Here is a 16,013-nt window from a genome sequence, read left to right on the forward strand (position 1 = left end):
GAAAAGACAAACAGTTGGAAAAGTTAAATAAGAGGCCTCTCCTCGGTCGAGCTGGTTCTGCCCAGCAGGATTCCTGAAGGGGATGGGTGAGCTTCAGTTCTTAAGTGTCAACCTATGAAACCGGTGGAATGCTGACAGAAGAGTGAAGAGGGCAGACTAAATCCTGGTATCACTGCTGGACTCCGGGACCTGCAAGGGGGCCCATTCAGATCTACCAACCCGAGACGTTCTATTGAATTCACGATCTTTGGTTATTCACTTTATTTGTCTTCATTACAGATAGAATCCTTCAACTGTCTAATTCAAAACGATGTAATTTGTCATATTTGGACTAGTAGTTCTCCAGATTCTGCCTCGCCTCTCTGGGTAATAACTCTGGGCACTGTGGATAAAGGGAAGATTCAAACCTTATGCAGAGTTTGTGGAAAGTTAAGCCTCTTTCCCACATTAGCACTCAACTTAGTGTCACAAAAACACAGATTTATGATTCCTTCTGGCCTTCAAGAGTCATCAGCCACAGCCTGGCTTCAGCAGCAGACACAAACACTGATCTCTATGAAGGGAGGAGTTCATGGTTCAACTTTAAACCCGGCCTCCACATCTAGAAACCCGCTCACGCTCTATAAGACCCCGTTCAGACTTGGTATTAAAATGTATCCTGTGTGTGAATGCACCCAAAACCCACCACATTCGGAGGTGGTGTGGGACGCACGTGGCCACATTCTTTTAGCTGTTGTAAACGCAAAAAGCATCCTGGACCCTCTGCTCCGCTGACGTCCTGTGACCCCACTACAGAAAATGTGTTTACTCTCCTCAGTGGTCAGACTTTGATTCACGTGATGCAACTACCACGATCCACCACACAATGATTTTTTCTTTCTCCCTCTTTCTCCCTCTATGTATCGCTCATGATGACAATCAACACACACATCTGTAAACTCAAACTGGGTAAAAACCAATCGATGCACATGTGTATTTGCATATAGAGCAGGGGAGTGAGATGTTTCAGGATGCATTTTAATTCTGGGTGGGAACTGACGTATTCAGAGCCGTCCACAAATCTCCCTGGGGACAGATGTTAAAAGCCGGGACTAACACTCATCACATCAGCAGCTAATTGTCTCACTCCTGAGATAATGTGTGTCACCAACTATTAGGCGCCTGTGTAAATGTTAATCGGTGGAGGTAGATGATATGATCATAACCAGCCTACTCTAAAAACCACAGGGTTAACGGGAGGCTAGAACGCTCATCCCACAAATGTCAAGCTACAGTGCATCTCAGTCCTCAGCGTGACGTGAGCGCTCAGTGAGCTGTAACGCTGTTTGAATAGCCGGTATGGAGACAAATCTACCGTGCAGCTACTGTCTAAATCCTTTAACTCCTCATGTTTTGTCTCCACAATGCGGTTGGTTGCTGAGCCTTTTATATAACCGCCGTCGTCCGTTTTTTCCTCCTGTATTTATCATTTCACACACATGATGATGTTTGCTGGAATGGCTGCACGGATCTTATCAGGGCAAATTTAACAAAGCGAGAAATCGGCGTAACTCACACGTATGCTTTGCAAGAAAGGAGGAATAAAATGCATGAGGGTGAGGGTGAGACATTATTGTTAAATAAAATGTATGTAAATCCTCTTCTAATCAGCCCGGGTTTCAGTTCTTGTTGTGTTGCTGCTTTGTGTTCCCGTTGAACAGATGTTACCCTGGAAAGATTAATGGCCCTGCTGACTGGACTGGCACCATGCAGTTAGATGACTAATGCCATTTGAGCTTACGGGGCACTGCAGCATGTGGTTGCCGTGCTATTTCAGACAAAAGCGACAAATGGCACGAAAGCTATGGGCAGCAGAAGATGCCAGTTTCCGTGGCAACACATACACAGAAAAGGGAAAAAAAAAAGGTACAGGAAGTGAGAGAAATATTACTATGGTAACGCACCTGAAAGACGCACACACACACACACACAAAGGCAGTGGGACACTTGTTGGTGTGATGCACTGTGTAAATCAATCAAGCTGAACACCACTCGAGTTTTACGTCGAGCACAGCACAGCCACCACTCGATACTGCATATGAGACAACAGTGTGATCATTACTGGCCCCTGAGCGCCGTGGCAACGCGCATCCACAAAAAACCTTTTCGGTCCCCATCAGGCCGTTCGCATGTGGCCGCGCATACTGTGTGTGTGTATGAATATATCCGATGCGGAACGCGAGAGCAGGAGAAAGAAGAAAATACATGCATGCACACGTTGCCTTCAAGTGCCGTTGGAAAATATCCTTAGCACAACCATAAATGGAGACAATGAGGCAAATCCTCTTTTCAGGAAAAGAAAAAAATCCGTTAGAAAGCCTTTAATCCACTGGTTTGAGCAATGAACTGGGTGAAAATCTTGCAGGACTCAAATGAGTGTTGACCTAAAAGAAAGCACATACGACAGAGGCCAAGGCTGAGGGCAGCGAATTGAGCTTTTTTTTTTTTTTTTTAAATGTGTTTAAAATCGTTAAACCGTCCAATATTTCCAATTTATAACCCCTTTTTATGTATGTTTTATTTCCTTAATAAGATGTGTGCTTCACCACAATCAATCCAGCATGTAATGTCTATTAATTTCCAGTATGACCGCATCAATACAGGAATGAGAGGTTATGTAATCACAATTACAGATCTGCCAATGGGGGGAAAACATGCAGCCACTCAATGGAATCAATGCTCACACACATCTACACACACACACACACACATCTGGTAATGACAAAACCAGGCTGCTCGGCTTTGTGTCGGTGATTTTCCAGGAAGAGATCACTTATGGCGAACACAGACACTAAAGGACCAGTTCAAAATTCTTCACGTCAATCCCGTGTGATGCATCTGGCTTTGAACGACCCTTAAGCCGAGTTTCTGTGCCACCACACTACACCGCAGGAATGCACACACGTATTTTTCAACACTTTTGCAGATTGCCGTCACGCATGCATGTAATAGATTGCTTGAGCTGACCTGGAACCTCCTCATGGTTCACATCTGCTTGTAATTACTGACCCCCCGCCCCTTCGCTCGTCGGTGATGCGTGCATGTGGGTGTGTGCTTGTTCCTACATGTACCTGTCACACAATAACGGTTTTGACAGGCGGGCTCCTCTACCTGTTTTTTGGGTTGTCCCGGACGCTGCCTGAGGAAACGCAAATCGCCAAGTTATGGCTCCTTATTATTCACGCACAGTTTACATAACCAACTGTGAAAGTTGCTTATCTTTGGTTGTGAGATGTGAGGTAATGGTGGCTATCGACCTGCAGGATGGCTGGCTGTCCCACATGGTGCATTATGGGAAGAAAACAACCTATTGTGGCTGTAAATGCCATTTTCATACCATCCATTCCAATGCAAAGGGCAGCTGCTAACGATTTGGACAGAACTGGCTGTGTTTAAAAGCAGCTACAACATAAATCATTTACAGTACATTAATCAGTGCTGAAGTGGTTAGTGTAGTCAATCAATAGAAGATTAATCAATGTTTGAATTGCAGTTTTATTAATCTATAAAGTCGAATTGCTGCCTCCGGCTTCTCCAGTGTGAAGTCATGTCAGTGTAGACTCAAGATATTTGTGTTTTACACGTTTGCAAGACAAACAAAAGGGGCTTGATTCAAGCCTCATGAAGAACATGCAAATATTTGGAGCATTAAAAGAAATCAAAACTTATCTGACAACTTATCGGACCAAAACCCGTGATCTACAGGGACGAGTTTGATTCATGGGAAAATTTGTACAATAAGCATTTTATCCTGCTATACAGTTAATGAGTCATGGGACATATTCATTTTAAATTAAATTTACATCACGGTTACATAAGTTTCAACTGATCCGGCCAAGAGTAGGAGTGAGTATGTCATAAAATACACATTCATAAAAGCAGGAGAGAATTTTTTTTTCCACTTTCAGCCAGTTTTGTCCTTTCCAGCAGGATTTGCTCCAATTTATTCTCTGTTATATTGTAGTTAGGGTTTATTGTAAAGGGAACTAAAATGCAAAACTTCCAACAGTCATCACATTTCTATGATTAGAACTTCCGCCTTGTGCTCGTCCGCCCCTGCCATCCAGTCAAGCCATAGGAAATATGGTCACATGCTCCCATTGTCTTCCTGAGTCATGGGTTAGGGTTAGGGTGTTTTTGCAGAATAGTATGATGTCAGAAGTTGACCTTTGACCTTTTTGGCTGTTGATCCTATTGCATCAAATTGTGTCAGAATTACCTCATCAATTATTGTGTTTTGAGAGGTTGCAGTGACCCTAATACTTTTTAAAATATTTCAAATTTGGAAGATTTCCTGGGGAAAAGGCGGAAAATGTGTTCTGTGAGGTCACAGCGACCTTTCACAACCAACATCTGATCAGTTCACCCTTGAGTCCAAGTGAGCATTTGTGCCAAAAATGTAGAAATTGCACAATCAACACATTCTTGAGATATCGTGTTCATGACAATGGTACAGAGGCTGTCACTCAAAATGTCACTTGGGTTCAGTGTAGTTGCGGCTCCTTTCCAGAATTACATAATTCACTTTATTTGTGCTGTTGTGATACAGTTAAATCTGCAGTTGCATTTTCAATAAATGATTCATTTTAATTACATCTTCCCTGCTGCATATTATTGCTTTTAGTCCGCCTTTGCATTTAATGAGAACTCCCTGGCTCGGCCGCTAAGAGTGAGCAACTAGGAGTGTGCGCTCCAAATATTCCCCCAAATCATTGGCAGGCACATCTAAAGAGTCGGGCGAACTTCAAACATTTTAAAGACAGATTAATATGAAGGGCCTGCAGCAATAATGAGGCCCGACCTTGTGAAACTTGCATAATGGTTGCGTAAGCTGCGGAAAGCAAAGAAAATCAGGTATTGTATCAACACGGTTGATAGTAGAAGTTGTGTGTGTGTGTGTGTGTGTGTGGTGCTGGTTCAAAGCTTCGTGGATGGCAGGGCGACCACAGATTACATCTAAAAATCTGTCAGGGTGCTCCTCCGCCAGCTTTGAAGATTGGATTCATGACATCATACTCCTGCTGCAACACTTTGTGCATAACATTACATTTAAACTGTGCGTGTATTTATGCTGGAAAAGAAACTTGAGACATTTGATGCCTGTACACAATCTCCCAACCTTTCCCCCATTATCTTGCCACTATTTTTGTCTCTTAGAGGTCGTCACAACTTTGCAACCGTATCCGTAACATTTAATTTCAACCTCTGTGGCCTTTTCTTGGATCTTTTCCTTCAAGCCAGACAAGAAAATTTTGAATTTCCTTTTAATAATTAGGCTCCTGCTTCATTTAACGACTCATACCTCTGCGAGGAGTGTCTTAAATCACACTGTTCATGAGAGTGCACTGTAGACAGGGAGTGACGCGTTTCTATTCAGCGATAGTGATATGCACACTTTGGTGTTTACGGCGCGGCCGTGTATCGAGGGATATCAGGGCGAGGTGGAGTGCAGCTGTGTGTAGCATGCTAGGAATTGGTCCTCACCCCTACTTTGCTTTGCAAATGTGGTTGAGTGGAGCCAGGAGCAAGGCTGTAAACACGGGTTTTATTCCTCCCTGCATCCTGCTTCATCGCCTTCATGCACAAGGTGGGGATTTTCTAAATCTCTCGTCTTTAAATCGCTAATATCTCTGCGTTACAATGCCATACTATTAACGAGAGTGTTTTTCACTCTAGAAGATTGTTTTTCGTGAATGCACTTTGTCATGCAAATACCTGCTGCATCCTCTGAAAGACACTTCACGTCTCTAGCCTGACAGAAAGCCCTGCAGACGCTATTCAGCCCTGACGAAGCAGAGCCTTATCTGCATGTTTTTCAGGAATGATGTAAATATCTGTTGATAATCCATCCTTCCATCCATTATCTATGCCGCTTATCCTTTGAGGGGCACAAGGGGAGCTGGAGCCGGTGTTACATATGATCATATAATGTTAATAACAGTTATTGTTAATATTGATAATGTTTTTCTTATCTAGAAAGAGCTGATATTGTGAGTCAAATATTCACATTGTTAGAGTTTATGGTTTTTCTCTCCCTTTACGCACATTAAATCAATAGCACTAGCGATTTTTTTGGGGCATAATTGAGAAAGTTGTCCTGATTTGTTTTCCTGTTATCATGCAAAACTTCAAACTTCGCAGGAAAACAGCTTTTTAATTTCTTCTGCTAATTTAGTGACAATGTCTAATCAAATGACAAAATGTAGATAAATGAGCAAAAGAGCATGCACTTAATTTCAATATTGCTTTCTCTCCTACAACCTTGTCCATATCTGTTCATATCAGCCTGTTCTCCTCTGCTAATCTCTAATATTCCACACACACAAACCGAGCCCTATCCAAGGAATGTGTGTAATCTCAATGTGTGTAACCTCGACTGTATACAAGACAGTAAATTCTCCTCCTTTCTCTCTCAGACAGGACCGAGCTAATGAAGCTGGTTAATCATTGCTTATCCTACACAGAGAGTCGAGCGCGTTTAGTGTGTGTGTTAATGTTGGTTTGAGGTTAAATAAATGGAGGAAATGTGTTGCTTGCTTCACTTGAACTGAGACAAAGTGAGACTGTGGTCTCCAGGTGACGGTGAGGACTGAGATGGTTTGAGCAATCATCATCCTGCATGCATGCATTGATTGATTGGCCAGCATAATAATCAGATTCATTGTTTTTGCTGTACTTTGTTATTTAACTGGTGGGAGCAGGATTTCCATCTCACGCCCATGTGTCTATATTTAGTGAATGACTGTGTCCATTTTCTTTTTTGGGCCAAAACGTTCAATTCCAACTTCCTCATTATCCGCTTACTCCTGATCAGTGCATCGTTTTCCCTGCATATTTATGATTTTTTGCTTAAATGCATTATCTATAATGCATTTTCTCTTTACCCATATTACCAATGTGCTCACAGAGGATCAACAACAATGCATCTGAGTCAAAGACCCAACGGGGTATTAGCAAGCATGCAGTTACGGAATATACAATGGAATTGTGTCACTCCATTAGCTTATATTGAAGTTCAATACATAGAATGAACAGTATAAAGTGTGTCTGTTTGGGTGTGCGCGCAATTTATCTGTCGATCACTCCAAATGGTTGTGTAAGTAAGTAGCCCCATGAGAATTACATTCCCATTGAACCCTTTGCGGCCTGAGCGCTCCACGATGTCAGCACCGTGAGAACGGGATCACACACACACACACACACAGTAACCACTCCCAGAGAAATAATGTGCCACTCCATCAATCCTGGAATGTTCTCAAAGAAAAGATAGATTCAGAGATTAAAACGGGCATCTGTGCCAAAAGGCCGTGACGCGTCGGGACTAAGATGTAAAGCTGGAATTTGACTCTTGCTCTTTCTCCTCCTCTTGTTCTCCACAACTGTGAAGAGCAGAATTTCTGCTTCCTTTAACGCACACACACAATTAGAATTCAAAACGCTTGTAGACAATGAATTGTTCAAATATTACAAAGGAAAAATGGAAATGGAAATACACTGAACTGGGACATAACAGCGATACCAGACAACTGTCACATTATTTCCTGATTCCCACAGACACATGATGGCGATAACGCTGGGAAAAAAAGAGGGGAAGCCTGCTTTTTATTTTCAAGTCAAGACATGTCTCGTCAACAAATCCAAGAATTCCTCACATTTAATTCGTAATTCCAAGAAACTAGTGTCATTAATCTGTAATTTTGTTTGTAACAGCTGTCGTCTTCTTAGGACTTTTTTTTTTCTCCTCCCTCGTCAAGAGTCATTTTTCTCTGCTTGCTGAATTTCACGACAAACCTGATTTCACACAGTCTGGACGTAGACGGGTGGTGAGACTGTGTAAGTAGAATTCCCCCCGCTTAGAGGGTCCATGCAAATAGACTTTACATGGAGGATGTGTTGGTATGTTTCGAGGAAGTGTGGTGGCGAGTGGGGTTTGAGATAAGTCTGACATCCGAGTGAAGCATTTCAGACGAACGCTCTTGTCCAACATTTCGCTTACGTCTCCAAACCCCTTCCACTAAAACATATCGGCATGTGAGTCCATTGACCTAACACCTCACTCTTTATTTCTCATGCTAAGCGAGCGCAAGATTATATGTTGATCCTATTAGGGAGTTGTTAGTTTATTTTCACACCAGTGGCAAGAACATGAGCTGAACATCAACAAAAGTACAGCACAATTCCCTGGGTTCTCCATTTCTGTGCTTCCTCCACCGCACCCATTCAAAACAGCGGGATCAGAGCAAAGTCTCCTTAAGATGCTTTATTTTCCACATGGGGGCCAATCCCCCCCCCCCCCCCCTAGTTAATCCTGTGAGGTAGTTAAAGAGTAGGGATTATGACATGCTGGTCTCCTCCTCACAATCTGGATGATGTTGATGATGAAGATGACAGAGCCATGGTCCCTTTGTGAGACACATGGCAGCAGGTTTTACAAACGGCTTACAGGCGTCGTGTGCCCACATGTCACACATATGTTCGGAGGATTGCACGAGCATGCTCCACGTGGGAAGAAGGGGAAAAACATGAATGTGCAGGGGAAGTCTTTGCAACTGCTTGGAAATTGTGCACAAATACTTTGTTTGATGGGGGTTTCAGAACGTAGAAGCCGTGGAAAATGAAAGCGTGAAAATAGTTCTCTCTCTCTCTTTTGAGTTTGACGACATGAACGCTCCACCGTGTCGGCCCTTTGGAAACGCTGCCTCCTCGTTGTTTTTCAGTCGGTGTTTCCGACCACACCTCCGATGGTGGAGCCATCCATGACTGGACTGGAATGTATGACCGGGGCTGAGACAGGGCCGATTTTTGGGCCCCCGGGGGCGACTGGGGGTTGAAACAGTGGCGAGCATTTCCCTCTGCGCTTGACTTTTACCACCGGGTCATCTCTTTGTCTGTTGTGTCCATGTGTCCATGCACTCACTTGAAACTTCACATTAAAATAAGAAAAGAATTGGGAATTTGGCAAAAGTATTTATAATGCTAATAAGGAAGCAATAATGTGCCACTACACCACCATTAATGTTTCCATGACTAATACAGGAGTTCTAAGTGGAGTGTGGATACCTGAGCCAAGCCAAGGGTCAGACAAAAGTTTTGAAATGATAGTCAGAGTCGGGTCGGGTTCGGTCACGTTGGCTGGGCTATCTACTTCATTTTTCTACTCTGCATGTGCCTCTAATTGTGGAAAACATCTGGTTCAGGTTGAGTTCGGACTCAAAAAACAGAAAGCCTGTCAGGTTCGGGTCGTTCTCAGCTAAATTTTCTCTCAAGCTGGATTCAGCAACTTAATCTCTCGGATTCAGACAGAAAACTGCGGTTCTCAGTCTGTAGAAATGTTCACACAATTTTAAAAAACCCTGTTTCTTCTGTTGAATTAAATTTGACTTAAATATGAAACGCAAGTCCTCAAATGAAATGTAAAAAAGGAGTGTTGTATTTAATTAAAATAAAAACTAATCTCACTATAAATGGATGAATCAAAAGTTCACCGATAAGAATGTGATTGAGAAACAATGAACCGCAGCATTTAACAGAAAACACTTCAAAAGCAATTAAATCAACGTTTAAAACCATCGGCCTTGTTTCAGTCCAGGAAGCTTTAGCCAAGTGTAACTTCCTGGAGACCGACGACACACCCGCCACTGCCCAGCGGTGCTTTGTTCTCTCCGGACAGTGGATGTGACAGTGCGTTTGTGTATGTGCACGCTTTGTGCACGTGTAACACAGGTCACAGCTGGGTCAGCTGGTCTATTATTGATTTCCCAGCGGAAAGGGAACGAGCACAACGCTCCGGTGGCTCTGCCCTGCCCGAGTGACCAACCAGCTGACCGAAACGTGTGTGCATGTGAACGTGTGCCAGTAAAGAGCGCTTGCAAAGTGTGAACAATAATGACGAGGTGTAGAAGTCTTTAAACAGATGCTGATACGTGCTAATGGGCTGTTTAATGAACACGATAAACGACTTATCACCTCCCCACCGGTGCTGCTCCCTGTGAGTCATCAAAACTCAACCGGAGTCTGTGTCCAACTGGATCTGTTCAGTGTAGCACTGATTGGTGCCGAGCGTCGGGGGGGAACTAGATCAACAAAGTGTGTACCACAATGTTGAAACGAGTCCCAGTGCTGAAACACGATGACAACAAAAGCATCCAAATCTACTGCACAGTGTCTCGCTGAAACCCACTGAGGGGAAGGGGCTGCTGGGAAATCATTTAATAGGTGGGAAGATTTTATATATTACTTTTTAAGCAAACCTCTCATGTAAATGATGTGCTTTGAACACTACCTACTTAGATAAAAATCAAAACACAACTCAAGTGTCAGTAGAACAATAATTTTGACATGGCCCATATTGTACATGGGACGTTAATCAGCAGTTGTACAATTTAGGGGCAGTAAAAAGTAAAACACTATAATATAATCATCTACTATTTGTGCAAATACAAAAGCATTATTGTCATCCTCTGCACCCCCAAAACGTCCGACTTCCCTTTAGTGGAATGAGATATGACATTAACCCTCCCTCCATTTCTGTCCTGCAGCAATCATTCCAACTCTTCCTCGTTGAAGTGGATATAAATGTGCGAGTTATTACCTCTGTCACTGACGCGACACGTTTCCTCCTCTGTCGCCTGTTTTTTAATCAGAACCACAATGAAGGATTTCAGAGAAATTGAGTGAAGATCAGGTGCAGATGCAGGAATAATCACTTAACTTGGCATGGTTTTGTTTTTTTTAACGTTTTTTATCCCATAACTCAAAGTTTGTGCCCCATAGCACAAACTTTAATAAAAGACGAGCTCCACTGATTTAATGAAGGAAACTTCTGATGTGCTGGGTTTATGAAAATAGATTTGTCAACAGTGAAACTAAAAAGTGTGACTTTGGACACTGCCAGTTGCAGATGCCAACTCTCAGTCGACACAGTGTTTGCTTTAACACAGAAAACTGAACTACACTGTTTACAATGGATACAGATGGTTTTGTTGAGCTGTTCTCTCTTCCACCTGTTTTTGGAAACAAATAGTGCCTAAAACAATCGCTGCAGCAACTTAAATCAAACTAAAAACACACTTTATTCCAAATAAGAATAACCCTTCTTCTCACACGAGACGTGGCTCGGATAAAAGGAGATGCAAACTTTTGCCAGTGCTGTCTTTTGTTTCCTCGTGCCGCCTAACTGTGACCTTCCAACTGACGTCTGGAAGATTGAGAGGAGATTACGGTGAAACCAAAAACCTTTCGCTACCTTTAAGAGCTCTGTCTGTTCTTTTCCTCCTTCAGGAAGAGACACAATGGCTGTTTTCACCCACATTTCATAGTACGCGAGTATTTTCAGGAAGAATTCATGAAAACCTCTGCCATCACTATTCCAATAGATGTTAAGAGTGAGGGATGCAGATTTACCAAATGATAATTCACTGATCGCAGCGGTGCAGAAGTGACTCACTACAAACAACCCTGGTTGATGGATGGAGTTATTCATCCACTCATCCATCACTCAGTCATCCATGGTCCCTGTACACACAATAACACACACAGGGACCTTTCCTGTTTATGTGCTCTCATCATCTTACTTTAAACAAGTGTCCACCGAGGTGATAACGCACCGTGAGGATTACCCAGCGCCATTCTTCATTTGTTGTTTTAGTGTATTTCAAAATGCAAGGTCAACTTGTGGGTTTTCTTCAATGGACACTGGTCTTAAATATACCTGATTGGTGCAAATTTGAAAAAATCTTGCAACGTTAAAGAAAGTGAAAAGAAATCTTGCTTTGCCCGAATTTGCACTAAACTTGTATGGGTCCTTTCTGAGCCTGTGTCCCGTGGTTATACCAAGTTTTGTAGAATTCCATTCAGTAGTTTTTTTTGCATAGTCCTGCTCACAAACAAACAAACGGACAGGAGCGAAAACGTGACCTCCTTGTAATTGGTTATTGAAGGAATAACAGCAAAGAACCTGCATTAAATCCACATAAAGCTATACATTGATGTAACGTATTTCCTCTTGCCACTCGTGCTGGTTTCATTAAACCCAAATTACTAAAGTCCCCATGAGAAAAGAGAGGCAACGAAGGGAGAGGGGGAGTGGAGGAATATTAATAGCCTGTAATAGACTGGGAGGTAAATAGAGTGTGTACCACGATGGAATGGGCGCACGTGTGTGCGTGTGTGTTTCCCCGCACAGACGCATTCCAGTGAGAGCAGCTAATCCACTTTTAGTCGAAAGGTCCCCCGAACTTCAGGGCCACACTTCTTACCAGTCGACACATACACACAAGGGGTGAGTTAAATGCATTGGGCTCGCACATCACATCAGCTGCAAGCCCAAACAGCGCACGGCATCTCCGACGTGCTATTCATGTAACCTAAATCTGTTATTCCTGGCATCGCCTGTGTTGTTCCTCGTCTGACTGGGAATATTCCCTTCGTCAAGGTTCTGTCACCCGACTGGAAATTGAACTTCCGCCTTCTAGCCTCTCTCTATCTGTCTGGCCTTGATTCTATTGGTTCATCTGTTTCTATCTGTCTGTCTGTCTGTCTGAGTTGCATATGCTACATTTCCTAAACATTATATGAAACTGCAAAACTACAACAGTGGTGCACATTGGGAACGCAGCATTAATGTCGTACAGGTTCACTGGGAAAAGGTTTGTTTACGCTTCTGAGATGTTCTTACTGAAGGATTCGATTGTTTTGTATGTATTATGCATAGAGCACAGTGAGATAAATGCAGGTCCTTGTAACAGTAAGCACTGGGAAACATTATCTGTAATAATGAATAAGCTTGCTCTGTGCTTGTCTATATTTGAACCTTCACCAGCTTGAAACAGATCTTTAGTGAACTATTTTTCCGTCTCTTGGATTTTCCTGTTATTCGATACCTTGCCATCCACTGTGAGGTCATACAGTATGTGGCATGGGATGGTGCATGAGCGTTCCCTCCAAATAAAACAAAACAACACATGCACCTTGTTAGAGAAAAGCAGTCGCAGGCACACTTTGCTGCATGACCTCTGACCTATGGCGACACGCTGAAGAAGTAAAACAGATGACTCAATGACACCTCCGACCTCTCGACCTTTTTTGTAAAACTTTCTCGGGGCGTCTCTAACCCCAGAGTATGTGGGTATAATTATTTTGTTGTGGACAGCTTTACTGCTGCCACAAGTCTACATTACTGATCTTCTTAGGAATGTTATGAGATGCAAATACACTGTTCTTTATTTAAAAACTAAGGCGTGCAAACTTTGTCTGGTTGAGAGAGCAACAGCTGTGTGAGAGGCGTTGGAAATGTAAGCAGGGGTTTCTCCACCGCTCTGTTCTATTAGTCTAGCATCTAATTCTGCTTTGTGTGGCGTGGCTCAGTTCACCAATGTGTGCTTCTTTGATCGCTCCTGTCTTGATGCCAATTCATTAGCCAGTTTTGGCTATGGTTCTTTAAAATTGCCAGAACCTGATGTAATAACACTCCTGCACTTCGCACAGCAACATGGTGATTGGCATCGCGCCCTCGTGGCTGCTACACAAACAGCCAGGAAGCACGTCTAACCTTTTGTTGAACCAACGAACCCACGATGCAAGAAACTCCTCTGGATGAAGTCATGAGGAAAACAGGGCAGGAGCTTCAGCTGTAAATCAAAACTCCGCAAAACATCTAGAGCACATATTTTCACTTAGGCCCAGAAAAGACTCTGTGCCTCTGGAAGCACATCTCCCATGGCAAAGTAGCGGAGAACTTCTTGCCAGAACTTTCTCCTCTGTGTTTCCTCTGCTTTGTCCCCGTCCCCCCCCCCCCCCCCCCCCTCAGCCTCCGTCCGTCTCCATAAAAAGACAAGTCTTGAGGAGGGCGGGCTTTCTCTTTTCGCTGTTGATAGTAAAAGTGCCTCTGCCTGACAGGGTAGAGGAAGAGAAACGAGGGACCGGCGGCGTTGCCATGGTGAGCCAGAGGTGACGGCTGTGGATGGCGGAGAGGCAGTTTTTCAACAGTGCGGTTTCCTTTTTCCTGCCGTGCTAGATGGCTGCTACACATGCAACGCCACAGCGAGAGACATTTAAAGTGCCATGTAAATGAATGAGCAGGAGCATGTCGAGTGTGGCAACACGTGACCTACATTGTAAAAGGTCAACAAGCAGCATTTCTCTCAAAAAACATTGAACCTTTCCCCCTAACACTGGACTGACAGGCGTTTTGTCGTGAAACCAAAGAAGAAATGTTGGAATTCATTCAGTATCTGTGAGCATTCCCAGCAACAGCACTCCTGCGAACAAAATGTCCACTCCTGCGAAGTTCTCCCTCTGTTTAGGAAAACTTGTGATCTGTGTAAATAGACTTGCTGTGCTGATGACTCAGGAGTCGTATGGATGGTTGACGCCATCCGCCCCCACACACACACACAGTCAGATATGCATGAGCAGCGAGGATGGGCACAGAGGACACAAACACGTCTAATGATTTAAGTTTCATTCCGTAAAAACCTCCTTTCAATTTGCCAGAAGACTGAAGGCTCTGTGGCTCGCTACAAGCTGTTTGTACTGGGAGTGGCAGGGGAGTAAAACAAACACACCTACTGCAACAGAACAAGGTCACACTTCAGCAGCGTAGGAGAGGACAGTGTGTTATAAAAATGCTTGCTGTCAGAGTTATGCAGGTAGAGGAGGGAGAGCAGGAGGAGGAACGAGGAGACGTTGAACGTTTCTGAAAATAATTGACCACGGCGAAGTCAAATGTCAAGAGAGGCAGCGTAGACGGAGACAAAAGCGGGGGGGAATTCGGTGCTTGTCTAAACAGGTTGCTGCTCTCAGGATTACACGGGTCCCTGCGTGGCCATTGGAAGGCAGAGCATTTTCTGTTTGGTCAGTGATGAGAGACGAGACTCGCCCAGACAAAGGGAGACAGAGTGGAAGATGAAACAATCCACAGTGGAGGAGGGTAATCAATCTTTTCGTCAATGCTCTCTTTGTGTCGCTCTTCGCCTGCCACTTCCCTCCTCAGTGGCAAGGCACCTCTTTAGATCCAGCGCAGTCTGAGGTGATTAAAAAAATCAATTCCACACTTCGAGAGACCCTTGAGCTCCTTGCACGTTCCGCAGCGTTGACTCATCAAATAAAGCTTTCATTTGATTGGCAGCCTGCTAAGAGTTGAAGCCGCTGTCCAAATCGAGTAAACACAACACAGGGCTTCAGGACAAAGGCGATCTTTATTTGTCAATCGGCGAAGAGCCTCAGCGCCGTCTGGCTCCTCTCTGCGATTAGCTCACTCACATCAAATTCTACAACTTCCTTGTTCCTTCACTTCTCTGTTGTCATTATGTGACATCCAGGCAGCGTATACTCAGCGGTGCACATGACTTATGACCCGACTTCTGTATTCAGAGAGTGAAAGCCATTGTTGTTCTCACTGGTGCAGGTCATGCTGTATGTACCCAACACTCGGAGAGCGATGAGACAAACTCTGCAACAACAGGTTAAACAAACCACCTTGTTCAAAGAATAATATGTTTTTAGTGCGTGTTCGGATCCCCTGACAATCTCCTGAATTACATGTGCAGCCTCATCTAATGCGATGATTCATAAGTTGTTAAATGAATTAGTTAGAGGCTCATCTGCTGGAGCTGAATTTAATGAAGACACAGTTTAGGTGCACAGTTGATACAGAAAAGATTTAGTCATTATTTTGGTTGGCTTGATTGCTCTGTTAGTGTGCGAGTCAGTCGCCACAAGACTATTCTGTGAAGTACTGAAACGGAGATACTATGGCGTAGATAATTGATTTTGTTGGTAATAAAGGACATTGTAGATATATGCATATATTCACAAAACTCTATCAATACAGTTTTACAACATCTTCTCTGAAGCAACAAATTCAGCTCAAACACTTCTGTGTCTCAAGATGCTTCATGGGCAGGATATCAAGTTGGCAGTGGTGTTTTGTGGACATGTTTTAAACAAGTCTCTCACCGACTTCAAACATGGAT

General features: G+C 43.5%; 1 protein-coding gene across 3 annotated transcripts in view; it reads right to left on the reverse strand.

The window, feature by feature from the left end:
* Positions 1-16,013, reverse strand: part of LOC117776800 (rho GTPase-activating protein 6-like) — a 63,013-nt gene that overhangs the window by 15,532 nt on the left and 31,468 nt on the right. Inside the window, exon 1 of one of the 3 annotated variants that reach the window (XM_034611114.1) lies at positions 13,589-13,754. The exons of the other annotated variants lie outside the window; for them this stretch is intronic. Within the exon in view, the coding sequence (XP_034467005.1) occupies positions 13,589-13,642 (54 nt within the window). The 5' untranslated portion in view covers positions 13,643-13,754. Of the gene's footprint in view, positions 1-13,588; positions 13,755-16,013 lie in introns of those variants that run through there. 3 annotated transcript variants of the gene reach the window in all.

The sequence above is a fragment of the Hippoglossus hippoglossus genome, chromosome 2, assembly GCF_009819705.1.
Source record: "Hippoglossus hippoglossus isolate fHipHip1 chromosome 2, fHipHip1.pri, whole genome shotgun sequence".
Classification (NCBI taxonomy): domain Eukaryota; kingdom Metazoa; phylum Chordata; class Actinopteri; order Pleuronectiformes; family Pleuronectidae; genus Hippoglossus; species Hippoglossus hippoglossus.